Source organism: Mauremys reevesii, linkage group 2, assembly GCF_016161935.1.
Source record: "Mauremys reevesii isolate NIE-2019 linkage group 2, ASM1616193v1, whole genome shotgun sequence".
Lineage (NCBI taxonomy): Eukaryota > Metazoa > Chordata > Testudines > Geoemydidae > Mauremys > Mauremys reevesii.
Genome location: NC_052624.1, coordinates 278,343,306 through 278,360,409, shown reverse-complemented (window position 1 = coordinate 278,360,409; position 17,104 = coordinate 278,343,306). Strand labels below are relative to the sequence as shown.

The 17,104-nt window shown below is 41.7% G+C and overlaps 1 protein-coding gene across 6 annotated transcripts in view; it reads left to right on the top strand.

Moving 5' to 3' along the window:
* Positions 1–17,104, top strand: part of SLC45A4 (solute carrier family 45 member 4) — a 111,561-nt gene that overhangs the window by 53,194 nt on the left and 41,263 nt on the right. For 4 of the 6 annotated variants that reach the window (XM_039524000.1, XM_039524004.1, XM_039524003.1 and 1 more), the window contains exons 2-3: positions 6,171–6,266; positions 13,813–14,420. In XM_039524000.1, the coding sequence (XP_039379934.1) occupies positions 14,177–14,420 (244 nt within the window). In that variant the 5' untranslated portion in view covers positions 6,171–6,266; positions 13,813–14,176. The remainder of the gene's footprint in view (positions 1–6,170; positions 6,267–13,812; positions 14,421–17,104) is intronic. The other 2 variants (XM_039524002.1, XM_039524001.1) reach the window with 1 other exon arrangement.

Genomic DNA, 17,104 nt, shown 5'->3' with positions numbered 1-17,104 from the left:
TTGGTTTGAAATGGATCTTCAGTTTTGAGGCATCACTGACATACAGTATGTCAATGCTTAAAGATAAAATTCTTCAGCACCACAATTCAGTCTGTGCTAATTTGCACAATAAGGAACTTTGCACTTTCAGTTCATTATTCAAAACGTAACCAAGGTTATGAATGGCTAGCTGGAAAGTGCATACTTTTGCTGTAAAGTATAACCCAAAGTGTCTCCTGGGGGAAAAAAGTCTTTGTCTTACCCTGCCCATGCAGGGCAGGGAAGTAGACAGTATAGTAATACAAATGTATTTGGTATGTCTAGGAGCACTAGTCATAGATCAAGAACCTATTATGCCAGGTGCTGTACAAATGCAGAAGAGAGACCGCCCTTGGTGGAGTATGAAAGATGTGACCCCAGAGAAGTGATTACAAAGTCCTTGAAAGGTTCTTCACTAATCACTGTGTGCAGCTAGAACAATCAAAACAGACAGGCCAGCTCCTCAGCAGAACTAATGTCACTAATGCCTAAGGAGAAGTTCCTGTTTAAACTTTAAAATGGATGTGAACTCCTGTGCGGATGTAGCCATTTTGTTACTCTTTTCCATCTGTCATTTCTTTTAAGAATGTTTGCCATTTAATGTGAGGCTTTTCAAAGTGTGTGTGTGTGGGGGGGGGAAGCATTGTCATAATTAGATCACCTGAAAAGCTTCATTTAAAATCAAGCATGAGTGTGGATTTGTTCACTGCAGTGGCATTCCACCAACTTAACAATTGAAGAGCCACTTCAAAAATCCAATAGAGAGGAGAGCCATGAAACTTAACAAATCTAAAACACAGAAGTGCATGCACCAAGAAATCTTTTTATCTCTCCGTACTGCTATTCCTGCATTGTAAAATGGGGATGATCCTGAACTCCTTTTTAAAGCACTTCGAGATTGGCCGATAAAAAGCACCTAGATAAGAGTTAAGTATTGCTGGTATTTATTACTTTTTATCTACAGCCTTATTACTTTAATAGCTTACTGAGTATCAGGAAATGCATAAGTTCTCATAATAACACTAACCCACACTTATGTTGTCTATCAAAGTTAAATTGTTGCTAGTGGCCTGTTCAGATTAAAAACTAGTAGTATTATGGTTTAGAGTACTGAGGATGAGATTAGTTTGGAAGGTCTGAGATCCTGACTCCCTGCAGCTGATGTGATCTGAGGCCACAATGTAAACACAATAGAGGTCTGGTGGTGGGGAAGGAAGGAAAAGCGTAATCCAGCCCACCATGTGTGCATGCCAAGACTCTCTTCCAGCTGTCTCATCTACCTTTATGGGGAACATCCAAGTTCCTCCTTTCCTAGGCTGCCTGTTCATCCTAGCTATCCTGCTTCACACTGCAGGATATCTCTGTTCCTGCTCCAGGTTGGCTACCGCCTTTCCCTTTTAGACAGTATGCCTCTGCCTAATATACAAGCAGCAACCTCGTTTGCAAGCTACAGGCATGATTTAATCAGAGCCAAGGACAATGAGTATTTTTAACTATGTAAGGAGCAAAAGGATATTGGTCCATTACTAAATGAGAGGATTAGCAATAATGCAGACAAGGCAGATGTGATTAATAAATACTTTTTGTTCTATATTAGGGAGAAAAACTAGATGAGGTGTTGATGAAACACTTTCCATCCATAATAGCTGGAGGATGTTGAACAGTAGCTATGAAAGCTAGACATTAAAGCAGCAAGTCTGGCTAACTTGCATTCCAAGAATTTTAAAAGATGGAAGAGGAACTTGCTGGGTCAGTAATGTTGGGATTTTAGCAAGACTTGGAACACTGGAAGAAAGCTAATGTTCTGCCACTATTTAAAAAGGGTAAATGGGACAACCTAGGTACTACAGGCCTGTGAGCCTCCTAGCAGTCCTGGACAAAAGACTATCAATTGATATGGTACTCAGTTAAATATAGAATTAAGGGGAGTAATATATCAAGTTAGTTTGACAAGATCTAGTTTCCATAAATCCATGTTGGTTAGCAATTTATCTTTGAGATTACAGGTCTGATGAAGGTAATATAGGAGGTTTATCTTTAAGGCATTTGACTTAGTACCACATGACATTTTGATTTAAAAAAAAACAAACTAGAATGGTCTCAGTGTACCATGTTGACTTGGTATGTTAGCCAGTTTTTAAGCCATTTAATAGGTAACTGTAAACAGGGAACCATCACCAAGCAGGTGTGTTTTCCAGTGTGGCCCTGTAGAATAGGGCCAAGAATCAATTCCTATTTCATAAAAATGTTGATGACCTGAAAGAAAACATAAAATCATCACTGCTAATGTGTGCAGATGACCCAACGATCAGAACGTGGTAAATAATGAAGAGGACAGGTCAGTGGTGCAGTGTTGTGGATTGCTTGGTAAACTGGTGCAAACAAACTGTGGTCTTTAATATGACCAAATCTAAAGTATGCATCTAGAAACTAAAAATGCAGGCCATACTTACAGGATGGAAATCAGTGACTGAAAAGGACATAAGGTCATGGCAGATAATTGGCTTAATATGAACTCCCTGCATGAAGCTGTTCTTGGATGTATAATGAGAGGAATCTTCAGTCAAAATAAGTAGGCTATATTACCTCTGTATTTGGTGCTGGTGCCACCGATGCTGGAATACTGTGTCCGGTTCTGCTGTTAACAATTAAAGAAGGATGTTGATAAATTGGAGAATCTTCAGAGAAGAGCCACACAAATGATTATAGGGTGGGAAATCATGCCTCATAGTGATTTGAGCTCCTTGAGTCTATCCATTTAGTTTGTCAAAGAAAAAGTTGAGGGGTGGCTTGATCACAGTTCATAAATGCCTACACAGGGAATAGAAATTGGATAACAGGGCTCTACAGTGACAAAGGTATAACAAGACCCAATGGCTGGAACTAAAGCTAGACAAATTCAGATGGGGAAATAAGGTGTGAATTTTTAACTGGTGAGGATAATGAACCATTGGAACAGTTTACCAAGGGCTGTGATTGGTAATCCATCACTGGAAACTTTTTATTTAATCAAGACTAAATTATTTCCTCCCCCCCTGCCCCCCTAAAAAAAATGCTTTAGTTCAAATAATTCAAGGAAGTCCTATGGCCTATGTTACACAGGAGGTCAGGCTGGATGATCGCAATCATTCCTTCTGGCCTTTCCTAAGAATCCAGGATCTGGGATGCTCAAATCTGCCTATCTGGGCTACAGAGAATATTGACTGGGGGGGAGGGAAGGGCAGGATAACTCCCCCTGCCCCAGCAGAAGTTACTCTTGACAGGTTTAATTCTTTGGGTGTAGGGAAGAGGAACAGGCCCACTTGAGAGAAGTGGAGGAAGTTCTTAATATGATTGCTGCAGAGGAGTCATGGTTAAGTGTCTGTCTTCCCTCCTAACACAACTGTAGAATTGTTGTGCTGCTCTTCCACTTGTATTCTAATGGCCCTGTTTTTCTGTTTTATATTTAATAGACCAGTGTGCTTAAAGGCTTTTTAGGAAAGTTGTTAGGCTAACTATAGCATCACGTTAGATCTCAAGGACTATTTTTGGGTGATCTTATTTTTCCTATGGCTAGAACTTGCATCTTTTGGAGAGCCTCTTCCTTGCAACTAGGTATACTTGTTTATATTCTCTAGGTATCTGTTACTATAAGGATTCTTTTTGTGAGTTTCCATATTTTTAATCTTCAGTATTGCTTTTAAAATATTGAGGAAGGAATTGGCACCTGAATAGTCCTAATAATTGTATCCACAGCATTGATCTGTAGTACTATTCATGCTTAGCAAATATACGGTAAACATGTTTTCATTAGCTGGGGTTTACTGCATTAGCAAAGTCACGTGTTTTGGCATCCCTTACCCTTAAATTTCAAACAGGACAATAGAGGAAGTTGTTGACTTCAACAATTGTATTTTGTTTCTCCCCTTGTGTTTGCAAATCATAACAATATTGTCCCTGAATGTTAGAAACACCCAGCAATATATCCCAAAAGCACAACACCTCTCTGGCTAAGGAGTTCAGGCATGTAGTTTAGTGAACATGTCACTTTATAAAAATAAGTTAAATTACTTTGGGCACCATTGGATGAGGGGTTATTTAAAACATTTTATTAAACTTCTACAGAATTTCTGCATTGTATTTAAGCAATGAACTTTAAGTTAGACCATTTACCGGTTCACTTGTGTACTTAAGTAGTCTGGAAGTTTAAATAATCTGGACTTCCTTCCACAATTCTGAGTATCTCCATTCCCCCCCCCCCCCCCCTTAAATGGAGAGAGTCAATAGATATTCTATGACTTCCTTTTACAAAGGAGCACTTGTCGGGCTATCAAATGTCCTTACGTAGGATGATCTATGATGTTGGTTAATCTTTAAAATACTCAGTTTGAATAGTTTACTTAGCCTCTCACTTAATTTGGCTAATTAAAATATACTAGCACTTTCACTCTTGCACAGAATAATGCAGCAATGTTTGGACTGTAAACAGTCCAAGCAAATTTTAATTCAACTGGGAAAATAATTTAGAAAATACATTTTCATTAGGTTTTGTAAAACTGATTTTTAAAGAATGCAGTCTACATTTTTAGACTGATAAAGTCTAGCCTCTTTGGAAGCCAACTATACAAAGCATCAATGGGGAGAGTGTCCTGCGTTACAAGGAAAGAACAGTTCCTCAGCAGACTGTAGCTGGATCTGCAAAGCCCAGTTACTTTTATTCAAAAAAAAAAAAAGTTGGAATCTCCTCAACTCTGCAGGATGATTGTTAGTATTCTCTGAGACTGTTTGTAGAACAATCCATTTTCTGCATCCCATTATTTTTTGCTTACAGAGAACAAATGTTTAAAATATGTTCAATGTTAGAATTTTCTGGAGGAAAATAGTGGTATCAATTTATGCTCCCCTGAATTCACCAATTTGGGATTGATGTGATGCACTCTGATCTGCATCTGTGAAGCTCTCATTAAAGAGAAGTGTAATATTTGGCTACCTCTCTTAAAAAGCATAATACAGGGGTGGCCAACCTGTGGCTCCGGAGCCACATGCAGCTGTTCAGAAGTTAATATGTGGCTTCTTGTGTAGGCACCAACTCTGGGGCTGGAGCTACAGGCGCCAACTCTCCAATGTGCCGGGGGGTGCTCACTGCTCAACCCCTGGCTCTGCCACACGCCCTGCCCCCTCCCCTGAGCCTGCTGTACCCTCGCTCGTCCCAGGTTGGCTACCCTTGGCATAATTCATGCTTCACATCATGTGGGTTCATAGGAAATTGCCTGATTCATACTCGTGTGTAATTGTTTGAGCATTTTACACCTCTCTAGCATCTAATACTAGTCATTGGAGAGAACCCACCAGATTGGATGGGCCTTGAGACTGATCCAATATAACTCTTCCTCTTCCCTGCCATCTCCCTCAACTTCCAGTTGTTTTTCCTACTGCTTATAGACATTTGCAATCTCCATAATGATTCAAAGGGCAGCATCAAAAGATGTGGTAAATGCTTGACCAGAAAGCTGTGAAAGAGAGAAATCTTTTTACAAATAATGGTTCACTTTTTTTGGTCTACTCAAAACCTTGACACTAAATTGTAAGATTAGACCCTTCTAGAGTTCTCATGTTTCTCAGGATATTTGTGAAAAAACTTAGCACAGGTGAACTTGCACTAGAATGTTATAAAATAATGCTCACTAAATATTCCTGTTGAAATATTAACTAAACTTATAGTTGTTACTGTCTCTATTTGGCTAAAGGTCAAGGTAAAATACTAGTATGCATAGAAATTGGCGTCGCAGAAGAGCTGTTATGTAAGCAGTCCATCCTCCCCAGTACATATCTTACCACTTTAGATTTGTTCATATCTAAATTGTCTTGTGGCTTTTTACCCAACCTTTATACATGCTTATTAAAATTATCTCTAGGTAGGCAGTAGATAAATGTAGTAGAATTGTTCACACTATTTTCTCCTGCCATATGGAACAAGCTGAGATACTATGGTGCTGGGGATGATACAAAAACAGTGATAGAAAGCTTGGTGAACTCGTATGGCAGGGTGCAGGAATAGTTTAGTTTTTTTCCTGAGTCAAATGTTTTACAAAGTTAGCATAATGTGCTGACTCTGTCCTCCTTTACATTTAAGATGCCATGTGGCTTGTTTATAACATTATAGTTTTCCACAGGGACCTTCACTGCCATCTATTTACTATGCCTCTCTGCTTGCACTGCTTGAGGAAGAGAAGCCAGCTGTTTTAACGCCTAAACTGCTTGAATGCCAGGTAAAATGTAAACCAAACTCATAGCTTCTAAAAGTATAACTGAATATTATTGAACCAAACTGGAACAAAGAATTTCTAACATTGAAATTTGGCCTGTGCTACTTATTGGTATATTTTAAAGTAAAATGAATAGACTGCTTTGTTAAACAGAAGCTGCATGAAATGTAAGATTTTTGGAGCCCTAGACACTAGTAATAGGATTTTCATAATACAGTAGAAGCTCAGTTACAATCACCTTGGGAATGGAAGTTGTTCATAACTCTGAACAAAACGTTATGGTTGTTTCAAAAGTTTACAACTGAACATTGACTTACTACTGCTATGAAACTTTACTGTGCAGAAGAAAAATGTTGCCTTTAACCATCTTAATTTAAATGAAACAAGCGCAAACAGTTTCCTTATCTTGTCACATCTTTTTTTAAACTTTCCCTTTTTAGTAGTTTACGGTAAACGCAGTACTGTATTTGCTTTTTTGTATCTGCTGCCTGATTGCATATGTCCAGTTCCAAACGAGGTGTGTAATTGACCAGTCGGTTAGTAACTCTGATGTTTTGTAACTGAGGCTTTACTGTATTAAAAATGGCCACAGACGCTCGGTCTTTCAAATAACTACTTCTGATGTGATACCTCTAGAGTAACTGTTCTCAGCCATGAAGTTTTATGTTTCTAGATAACTTGCTACTTTCCCCATTGTTTGCTGGCCCTAGAGTTGCCAGGCATCTGGTTTTTGACTGGAACACTCGGTCAAAAAGGGACCCTGGTGGCCTGCCCTGGTTCCACACAGTTCTTGGAAGGAGCCAGCATGTTCGGCTCCTAGGCGCAGGGCCTAGGGAGCCTCCATGCGGTGCCCCATCCCGAGCACTGGCTCCACAGCACCCATTGTCCGGGAACCACGGCCAATGGGAGCTGTGGGGCGGTGGCTGCCACCCTGCACCTATGTGCTGGCCACTTCTGGGAGCCTGCCTTAGCCCCACTGTGCTGCTGACTGGGAGAACCGGAGGTAAGTGCTGCCTGGCCGGAGCACTCACCCTGAACCCCCCCCGCACACCTGCCCTTGGTCGGAACCCCCTCCTGCACCCCAAACTCCTCATCCCTGGCCCCAGCTCTGAGCCTCCTCCTGCACCGAGAGTCCACACCCCCAGCCTGAGCCCTCCTCCCCCAGCCCAAAAGTGACTAAGGGTGGGTGGGGGAGCGAGCGAGTGAGGGGGGGATGGAGGGAGTGAGGAGTAGGGTCTCGGGGCAGGGGGCATGGCAAGGGTGTTCAGTTTGGATTTGATTAGAGAGTTGGAAACCCTAGCTGGCCCCAAAGGCAAGAAATGAACTTAACTTGGTATTCCTGTTTTGATTGCCACATGCCATGGGGCAGGGAGAAGAGCAGAGCATGATGCAGAGGAATTAATCTCTCCCTATAGCCTTCAGATCCAGTAAAATGAAACCAGTGATTCTCTAAGACCTGTTATAACCTGGAATCTTTGTAAGGAAGAACCCACTGCTCCTGAAATTCCCCCATGGTTCTGTAAATGAGCATTAACCTCTTGTCCTGGCAAACGTTATTCTTGTAGTAATCTTTGTGTCACTGCAAAGTTAATTGGGGGGGAGAGGAGGAAGGAGGATTATTATAAAATTAAACTAGTTGTGTTTACACTTCTCAAATCTCGCAAAAGACCTCACTATGAAGATGTGATAGTCCCTTCCAAGATAGTATTTTTGCATTAGATTTGCATTTGGAGTTGAATTGCAGTAGTGAGGGAAGGCCACGGTAATGCTTAACCGTCAAGCAGATGCTGGGTTTTCAGTCATCCTTTCCTGTCCCAGTGGATAAAACCAGTCCATGCCCAGGTCACTTGTCTTGATTACCATAACTACTTTCTCTGTGGCCTCAAACTCTGATACCCAGATTCTCTTTCCAGTCCAAGAAAAATGCAGCTGTTAACATTTTCTTCAACGGAGATCCTAGAAATCTATTTGCTGTGGAAAAACATGGAATTTACATTTTGACAGAAAATGATTTAGTTTTTACATTTTGTGAAAAAATAGAAACATACTGTAAAATCCAGTTTATCCAGCTCTCCATATTAACTGACCCAGTGCTGAGCCCAATACATAGAAGTATTTGGGATATGTAAGAAATACAAATTGCAATTCTATTTAATTTTATTATGATTGGTGGCACTAGTAGGCTTTGAGCTTGCATAAAAATTGTAAATACACCTCTACCTTGATATAACACGAATACGCGGTAAAGCAGTGCCCTGGGGCGGGGGGCTGCATGCTCCAGTGGATCAAAGCAAGTTCAATATAATGCAGTTTCACCTATAACGCAGTAAGATATTTTTGGCTCCCGAGGACAGCGTTATATCAAGGTAGAGGTGTACATCAATAAAACATTGTATCACTGGAACACAATCTAGAGCGCACGCTTTAGGGAAACTCAAGTTCTGCATTGGCTAATTTGGGGGCGGGGGAGGGATTATCACAAAGACAGGATCCCTTATCAATCACAGCCTGTCAGTCCACTCTTTGAATCTGACTCCCCCTTGCCATCCATATCAAGTTTAATCATCATAGTCTCACCTTCAGGGTCTTGCTCAAATGTATCCTGGCCTAACTCTCTGATCTCATCTTCTCCTCATCCCTTTCACTCTGCCATTGATACCAGCCCCCACCCTCATCCTTCTCCAACTTGCATATTAATCCTGCCTCATGCATGGAAAAACATTCTGATCTGATAAACTAAGCACCATTTGGGCTTCATTCAGATACCTTCTAAATATCTTCTGCTTCAGAGAGAATCCCATGACTATTATAAAGGTGTGTCTATGCTGCAAAGAAAAACCCTTGGTACAGAGTTTGCACCCTAGTCAATTGATTTGCACTCATGGTGCTTGGGCTGCAGGGCTAAAAACAACAGTGTTGACATCTGGCTGAAGCCTGGGTTTTGAAACCCAGTGAGGGGAAGCATCTTGGAGCCCAAGTCAATTTTCCTGGGCTTGGAGATTCACTACCATGAGGTTTTTTGCAGTGTAGACATATCAAAACCCAAGTCAAATCCCCTTTCCACCTCAACATTACATTATTGAACAGTAAAATGAGAGTTTCTGCTTTGTGTCCTCTCAAGTTTGCACTTTCCTATAGTGATGAGTCTTAAACTATAAGCTCCTTGGAGCAGAGAGTCTTCGTATTTGTTTCCTCCACAGTTTCAAATAACACAATGTTGGTATTTTAGCAAATACTGGTGTGTTTTAGGACCTGTCACTCAGCAGCCTGTCTTAATAGTATTAACACATTTCAAACTATTTTTAGTAAAGTAGTGTTAAATTGATATTTGGATGCATTTAAACGGTAGTTGTCTATTTATTCTAGCATCTGTTATGACTTTGCAGCTGATTTTTTGTTCATAAAAATATGATGTCCCTCTTAATATTTGCATTTACCGTAAAAATGCAAGTACAAATAACACCTGACCTCAGCCCACCGCTTGCCCTCCCCCACAAAGGAAGTAATGTCTACGGGCTATGCAGGCAGATCAAGGGTGGAAACTGAGGGGTCTTCGTGGAGGATTTCCAGCTAGCAGCTCCCTGTGCTTTACAAGTCGGTCCCAAGCTAAGCATCTCTGCTACAGTAGTACTGTTGTGCGGGAGGGATGACACCTCAGGTAGGGTTGCCAACTTTCTAATCCCACAAAACTGAACACCCTAGCCCTGCCCCTTCCCCAAGGCCCTGCCCCCCCACTTACTACATTCCCCCTCCCTCAGTGGCTCGCTCTCCCCTCCTCACTCCCTTTCACTGGGCTGGGATGTGGGAGGGGGTGAGGGCTCTGAGGGTGCAGGTTCTGGGTGGGGCCAGAAATGAGGGGGTTCTTGGCTGGGGATGAGGGGTTTGGGGTGCAGGCTTACTTACAGCGGCTCCCGGTCAGCAGCACAGCAGGGGGGCTAAGACATGCTTCCTGCCTGTCCTGGCACTGCGGACTGCGCTACACCCTAGAAGCGGCCAGCAGGTTCGGGTCCTCAGCGGAGGCGCGGCAGACAGCTTTGCGCTGTGCTGCTCTCACCCGCAGGCACGGCCCACACCTAGCTCCCATTGGCCACGGTTCCTGGCTAATGAGAGCGCGGAGCCAGTGCTCGGGGTGGGGCAGTGCATGGAGCAACCCCTCCTCCTTCTCCCGCCCCCCCCCCACCTAAAAGCCAGACCTGCTGGCAGCTTTCAGGCTGCAACATAGTCCACAGTGCCAGGACAGGTAGGGGCTTGGCCTGCCTTAGCTCCAAAACACTGCTGACCAGAGATGCTAGGGTCCCTTTTTGACCTGGTGTTCCAGTAAAAAACCAGACACCTGGTCACCCTACTCTCAGGTAACCCTGTTCAAAACTGTTTAGGGTTTTCTAGGTTAAACAGACACTTGGCACTCCTAAAGCACAAGTGTCCTCAGCATGATAAACAAGCTGCTGCATTCTAGCACAGGTTTAATATTTCCAAGTGATCAAGATCTAGCCACATATGGAGCATATTGGGGGGAGCGATAGCTCAGTGGTTTGAGCATTGGCCTGCTAAACCCAGGGTTGTGAGTTCAATTCTTGAGGGGGCCACTTAGGGATCTGGGTCAAAATCATAGAATCTCAGGGTTGGAAGGGACCTCAGGAGGTCATCTAGTCCAACCCCCCTGCTCAAAGCAGGACCAAACCCAACTAAATCATCCCAGCCAGGGTTTTGTCAAGACTGACCTTAAACCTCTAAGGAAGGAGATTCCACCACCTCCCTAGGTAACCCATTCCAGTTCTTCACCACCCTACTAGTGAAAGTTTTTCCTAATATCCAACCTAAACCTCCCCCTCTGCAACTTGAGACCATTACTCCTTGTTCTGTCATCTTCTATCACTGAGAACAGTCTAGATCCATCCTCTTTGGAACCCCCTTTCAGGTAGTTGAAAGCAGCTATCAAATCCCCCCTCATTCTTCTCTTCTGCAGACTAAACAATCCCAGTTCCCTCAGCCTCTCCTCATAAGTCATGTGCTCCAGCCCCCTAATCATTTTTGTTGCCCTCTGCTGGACTCTCTCCAATTTATCCACATCCTTCTTGTAGTGTGGGGCCCAAAACTGGACACAGTACTCCAAATGAGGCCTCACCAGTGCTGAGTAGAGGGGAATGATCACATCCCTTGATCTGCTGGAAATGCCCCTACTTATACAACCCAAAATGCCATTAGCCTTCTTGGCAACAAGGGCACACTGTTGACTCATATTCAGCTTTTCATCCACCGTAACCCCTAGGTCCTTTTCTGCAGAACTGCTACCCAGCCATTCGGTCCCTAGTCTGTAGCAGTGCATGGGATTCTTCCGTCCTAAGTGCAGGACTCTGCACTTGTCCTTGTTGAACCTCATATTTCTTTTGGCCCAATCCTCTAATTTGTCAGTACTTGGTTCTGCTAGTGAAGGCAGGGGGCTGGATTCAATGACCTTTCAGGGTCCCTTCCAGTTCTAGGAGATAGCTGAATAATATACCTCAGGTTTGTTACCAAATGATTACATTAAAGAGCTCCTGTAATTTTTAATAGTTTAGAAGAAAGTCAGTTTGTGGGTTTATCGTGCAGCTGTTAAAACTCTGGGATGTTAGTCTGACCAAACTACTCAGCTGCTTTGCGATCTGGATGAACTTGGTAACCTTTGTGCCATGGAAAAATACTTCCTATGAAGGCTCACTGCCTCCTCTTATCTAGTTGTGATAACATATACTGGGTAAGGCAATACAAATAGCTCTATAGTTTTATAGTGCCGTAAAGCAATGCCAGACAGTATGCTGGAGCAGCAGGGCCGAAAGACAGGAATAAAATGCCAGTTTCCGGGTGAAACTCACCCTGGTGCAGAGGGCAGACACAGGCCTGTGCATCTCATAAACTGTTTAAGTGATGCAGAAAACCTTAACTCTTTTGTGGGGCCCTTTGTGCTTGGGTGAAAATTCAGTTGCAGGGTGTGGTGGGTTTTTGGTTTTTTTTAAACTCAGCATATTGCAACTTTGATCTTGAATTTTGGGATTAACTCTTCAATGATACCACTATAATTTTTTTTAAACAAGATTGAGCTAATCTCCATGGTTTTTTCTTTAATTCTGACAAGGGGTCAGATTTTGATTTTGGAAGATAATGCTTGTCCAGATGAGAAACCTATAGGAGTAGATGAACCACTGTATGGGATCTAGAGTTGATGATGATAAACAAGAAGGGAATGTACCTTGGTTATGGGTCAAGAGACTTCTCAGACCTTTCTCAAAGAGAATGTAGCATGTGGGTAACTTACAAAATAACATTGTGGACCTGAAGAAAGGCTCTGAGCTCAAAAGCTTCTCACCAGTGGAAGTTGGTCCAACAAAAGACATTACCTTACCCACATTGTTTCTCTCAGTAGAATCAAATATATTTTTGTGCCTGGGTTAGATTTTCATACACCTCTCTGAAACAAACATGAAAATTAATATGTCAAATCTGACTCCTTGGAAATTAACAGTTGCACTTATTGCAAAATGCCTTATCCTTCTCACTAAAAGTGTAGAGTTATGGCTAGTTCTACTTAAGGTTTCCTGTGGCTCAGTGATGCTTCTCTCTGTCCTGCTGTATGGGAGACATGAGCAGTCCCTGTCTCACTTCCTGGGCAGAATATAATCTAGGAATACTGTGCAGGCCGGAGAGCCTTGCATCATTCCACTGTGATCAACTTTAGAATCAGCAGTATTGCTTTGAAAGATAGGGGCTGTGATTGGATGTCTTGGTGTCTTCTGAGCTGAGTGACTTTTTTACACTTCTGCTTAAATTTGTTACAGGAAAGACCATGATGATCAGATTTTTCCTATCGGAATGCTCGACACTTTTTAACTCTTGGGTATTCAGCTTTTAAAGCAAACCATGGAAGTCAACATCTACCAACCTGTACAATAGATCATGCATTCAAGTATTCTGGAGACTTGGGGAGGAAACTGTGGGATAATGAACATTACTGTGTGATTAATGTAAATGACCTCTGTGGATCTCAAGTATTTAAAGCATAGTAATTTCTATCAAGACATCGGAGGGCCATTGTAGGTGTTTCAGAAAGTGGTATTTGAGTCAGTACATGGTGGTCTCACCTGTCAGCATTGAACCTGTGTCCTGGAGAGCAGTGTTGGCGTATGCTGTGACATATCTCTTAAATGGAACCTAAAGCTGAGTTCATGAAAGAACTTGTGAATTACTGAGTCTTATACCTAGTACTCTGGCCAAAGCCTAAATATAGTAATTATACTTTGCTTAGATTTTTCTCCTGCAAATCATCTAACTTAAATAACCTTCACCTCATGCCCTAAACTGTAGAGTAGTGTTTCAGTACAGTTCAACAGCAGTTGCATTTTAATGTGTGGTGTGAAGTTTTTTTTCAAGTGCTTTGGGATAAAGGCCCTATATTGGGCAGGGGTGCTGATAGTGAAGAAAACGTTTGTTTAGTGTATACATTCAGAAGCGTGATTACAGCTTGAAATCTATTGCTTGGATATCTAATGGTTTTCACTTTACTGCTTTGTTGCAGATTAATCAGCCACTCGATGGGGATTAACAGTGGAGCACCTTTTTGTGTCGCCTTTCCACCTCTGCATAGCAAGAATAACAACTTCAGCACCTTGTCAATAATAATTATGAAACTGGTATTAACTGAATGGCAATTATGGATTTTTAACTCTAATTCACAGTAAACGTAGCAAGCCATATGTTGAAATTCCTACTAAGTAGCTTCCTGTTCTTTGTTTCATACCTACCTGAGAAGTTGTGAAATACCTATCTGTACAAGAGGAATATAAGCATTACTTGCACCAGGAACACAACAGAAGCTGAAAGAGAAGACATCTTAGAGATATGATAGTATTTATAGATCTATAATAAATATATATATTTTTATGGTAATGAAAATGGCTCCCCAGAACGCTGACTCGGAATCTATGCAAGTTCAAGAGCTACCTGTGACAGATCTTCAGAAACCAGCAAACAAAGAGAATGAGAGTAGGGAGGAGACTATTAGCGAAGGATCCATAAATCGGATACCAGTACGCCTGTGGGTGATGCATGGTGCAGTGATGTTTGGCAGGGAATTCTGTTATGCCATGGAGACAGCATTGGTAACCCCAGTATTGTTGCAAATTGGTAAGTACATCTTTTTCATGTCTAATATACTGCTTTAAACAAAGCCATTGCTTGTTTTAATGTTTTCTTTTGTTTTTTGGCTAATGCCGTAGGAAGAAGTGGTTTTGTTACAGCTAGAGCAGTGGGCTGCAAATTGGAACATCTGAGTTCTACTCTTGACTCTGCTACTGACTAATTGTGTGATCTTTTACAAAACGTTAAACACCTTGAACTTGCATATACCATCCATATAATGATTTTGCTTATTTCATAGGGTTACCTCTTATAGGAGATTTGAGGAAAAAGCACCAAGTATTTTTGCTAATATTCTAAGTTTTCAGTACAAATACATAAAACCTATATTTTCAAATGTGTTAGGTTTTTAAAAATATATATTGAAAACCAATCATGTCAGATTATATCCAAATATCCATTTTAACATATTGGACAAATATTTAGTCCAGCGGAATTTAGGTAGAAACTTGTTTTCAGTAGTCATGTTACAAGAACTGGGAAATGTAATCAGGTTACTTTGCCCAAGAAAATGCTGAGACTACTGTGTGGATTGGCTTTGACAATAACTGTTGATCTATATAATATTGTATGTTCTATTTTGAGCTTCTAGCGAACCTTTTATCTTGTGTGTAATTCAGTAAAGCACTTGCCTGGTATCTCTATATGTTTAAAGATACAAAGAGATTGTGCCAAGAACTTGCCCTTATTATGCAATAGGCAACTGGCACATGAGGAAAAGGGGAGAGTACTTATACCCAGTTCAAGCTCTCACTTACATAGTTTAACATTCAGAATGACATACAATATTTCAACTTTTTATGCTTCAGAGAATGAAAAATCAAATGAAGATAGCATGGATCCATGGTCAACATAAAGCTGTGTAGCTCTGAAGTAATATGCCACAGCTAATGTTAACTAAACATCTAAAAGTTTTTGTTTGCTCAGAGTTGCTGATCTAAACTATTGGCAGCTAAATTGCAATCTAGTTTTAAAAACAAGCCAACAACTCTGTCCCTTAATTAGGTCAGGGTTATTGGTACAGGATGTCCATAAGATTACCTGTTGGCCATTTTGGCTGGTAACAAGTCCATTAATGGACAGAACAACTTTAGGCATCCTTGCTGCAGTCCACAGTGCACTAGAAATAAAATGAGGATTTAAAATGAGTGTAGACTGTTCTGCTTCTTGCATATTAAGGAAGTGCTTTTGCCAGTTTCCCAAATAATTGCTGGGCTCATTAAAGGACATGACTCTCCAGACTTTCTAACCAAAGGTGAGGGCCAGGTATTAAGCGTGTTAGATTAATAAACACTTCAGTATCACTTGCTGCAGCAAGTGGCGAATGGGAAGAGGACAGAATTGGAGCAGGTTTAGTGGTGCCTGTGAATTATTTATGGACTATCTATGCTTTAAAATACAGCTTAAAACAGTATTGCTTCATTACCTGACACTGCCAAATTTGATCAAGTCCTACTTTGACTTTTCTATGTGGTTGGGAAACCTGAAGATTGGTTTATGGAATCCATGTCAAGCTAGTGAGGCTATAATTTTGTGGATCGTAGCATATACCCTCTTTAAATATTGGCACATTAGATTTTGTGTCCAGTTCTGCATGAATTTATTAGATGTTTCTTTTCCCCCTCCCTCAACTTCAAACCATTTTTTTTCTAAGCTTGCCCCAACAGGTAATCTGTATGGTAATCTGGCAGTGCTAAATGGTTGTACAGTAATAGGTGTGAGTCAGTAATACTCAGTGTGTTTTTCATGTGTTCATAAAATGTTGAAATATATAAAATTAAGATACAACTGAACTATTAAGGTATGTACACATGCTGAACCTGAGTGACCATGTTATATCAACAGTTAACAATCATCGCTGAAGGAGAACCATGGCCTTGTCTACATGGGCAGGGGAGGAGTAGGGTGTAGCTTGCATTCAGCTGACACTTGCTGTTTGGTGCACTATACAGAAACCATACCAATAGCATAAACATAGTATGGGCTGGATGAATGGACGGTAAGGTGGATAGAAAACTAGATAGATGGTCGGGCTCAACAGGTAGTGATCAATGGTTCCATGTCTAGTTGGCAGCCGGTATCAAGTGGAGTGCCCCAAGGGTCGGTGCTGGGGCCAGTTTTGTTCAGTATCTGCATTAACGATCTGGAGGATGGTGTGGACTGCACCCTTAGCAAGTTTTCAGATGACACTAAACTGGGAGGAGTGGTTAATACGCTGGAGGGTAGGGATAGGATACAGAGGGACCTAGACAAATTAGAGGATTGGGCCAAAAGAAATATGAGGAGGTTCAACAAGGACAAGTGCAGAGTCCTGCACTTAGGACGGAAGAATCCCATGCACTGCTACAGACTAGGGACCGAATGGCTGGGCAGCAGTTCTGCAGAAAGGGACCTAGGGGTTACAGTGGACAAAAAGCTGAATATGAGTCAACAGTGTGCCCTTGTTGCCAAGAAGGCTAATGGCATTTTGGGTTGTATAAGTAGGGGCATTTCCAGCAGATCGAGGGATGTGATCATTCCCCTCTATTCAGCACTGGTGAGGCCTCATCTGGAGTACTGTGTCCAGTTTTGGGCCCCACACTACAAGAAGGATGTGGATAAATTGGAGAGAGTCCAGCGGAGGGCAACAAAAATGATTAGGGGGGCTGGAGCACATGACTTATGAGGAGAGG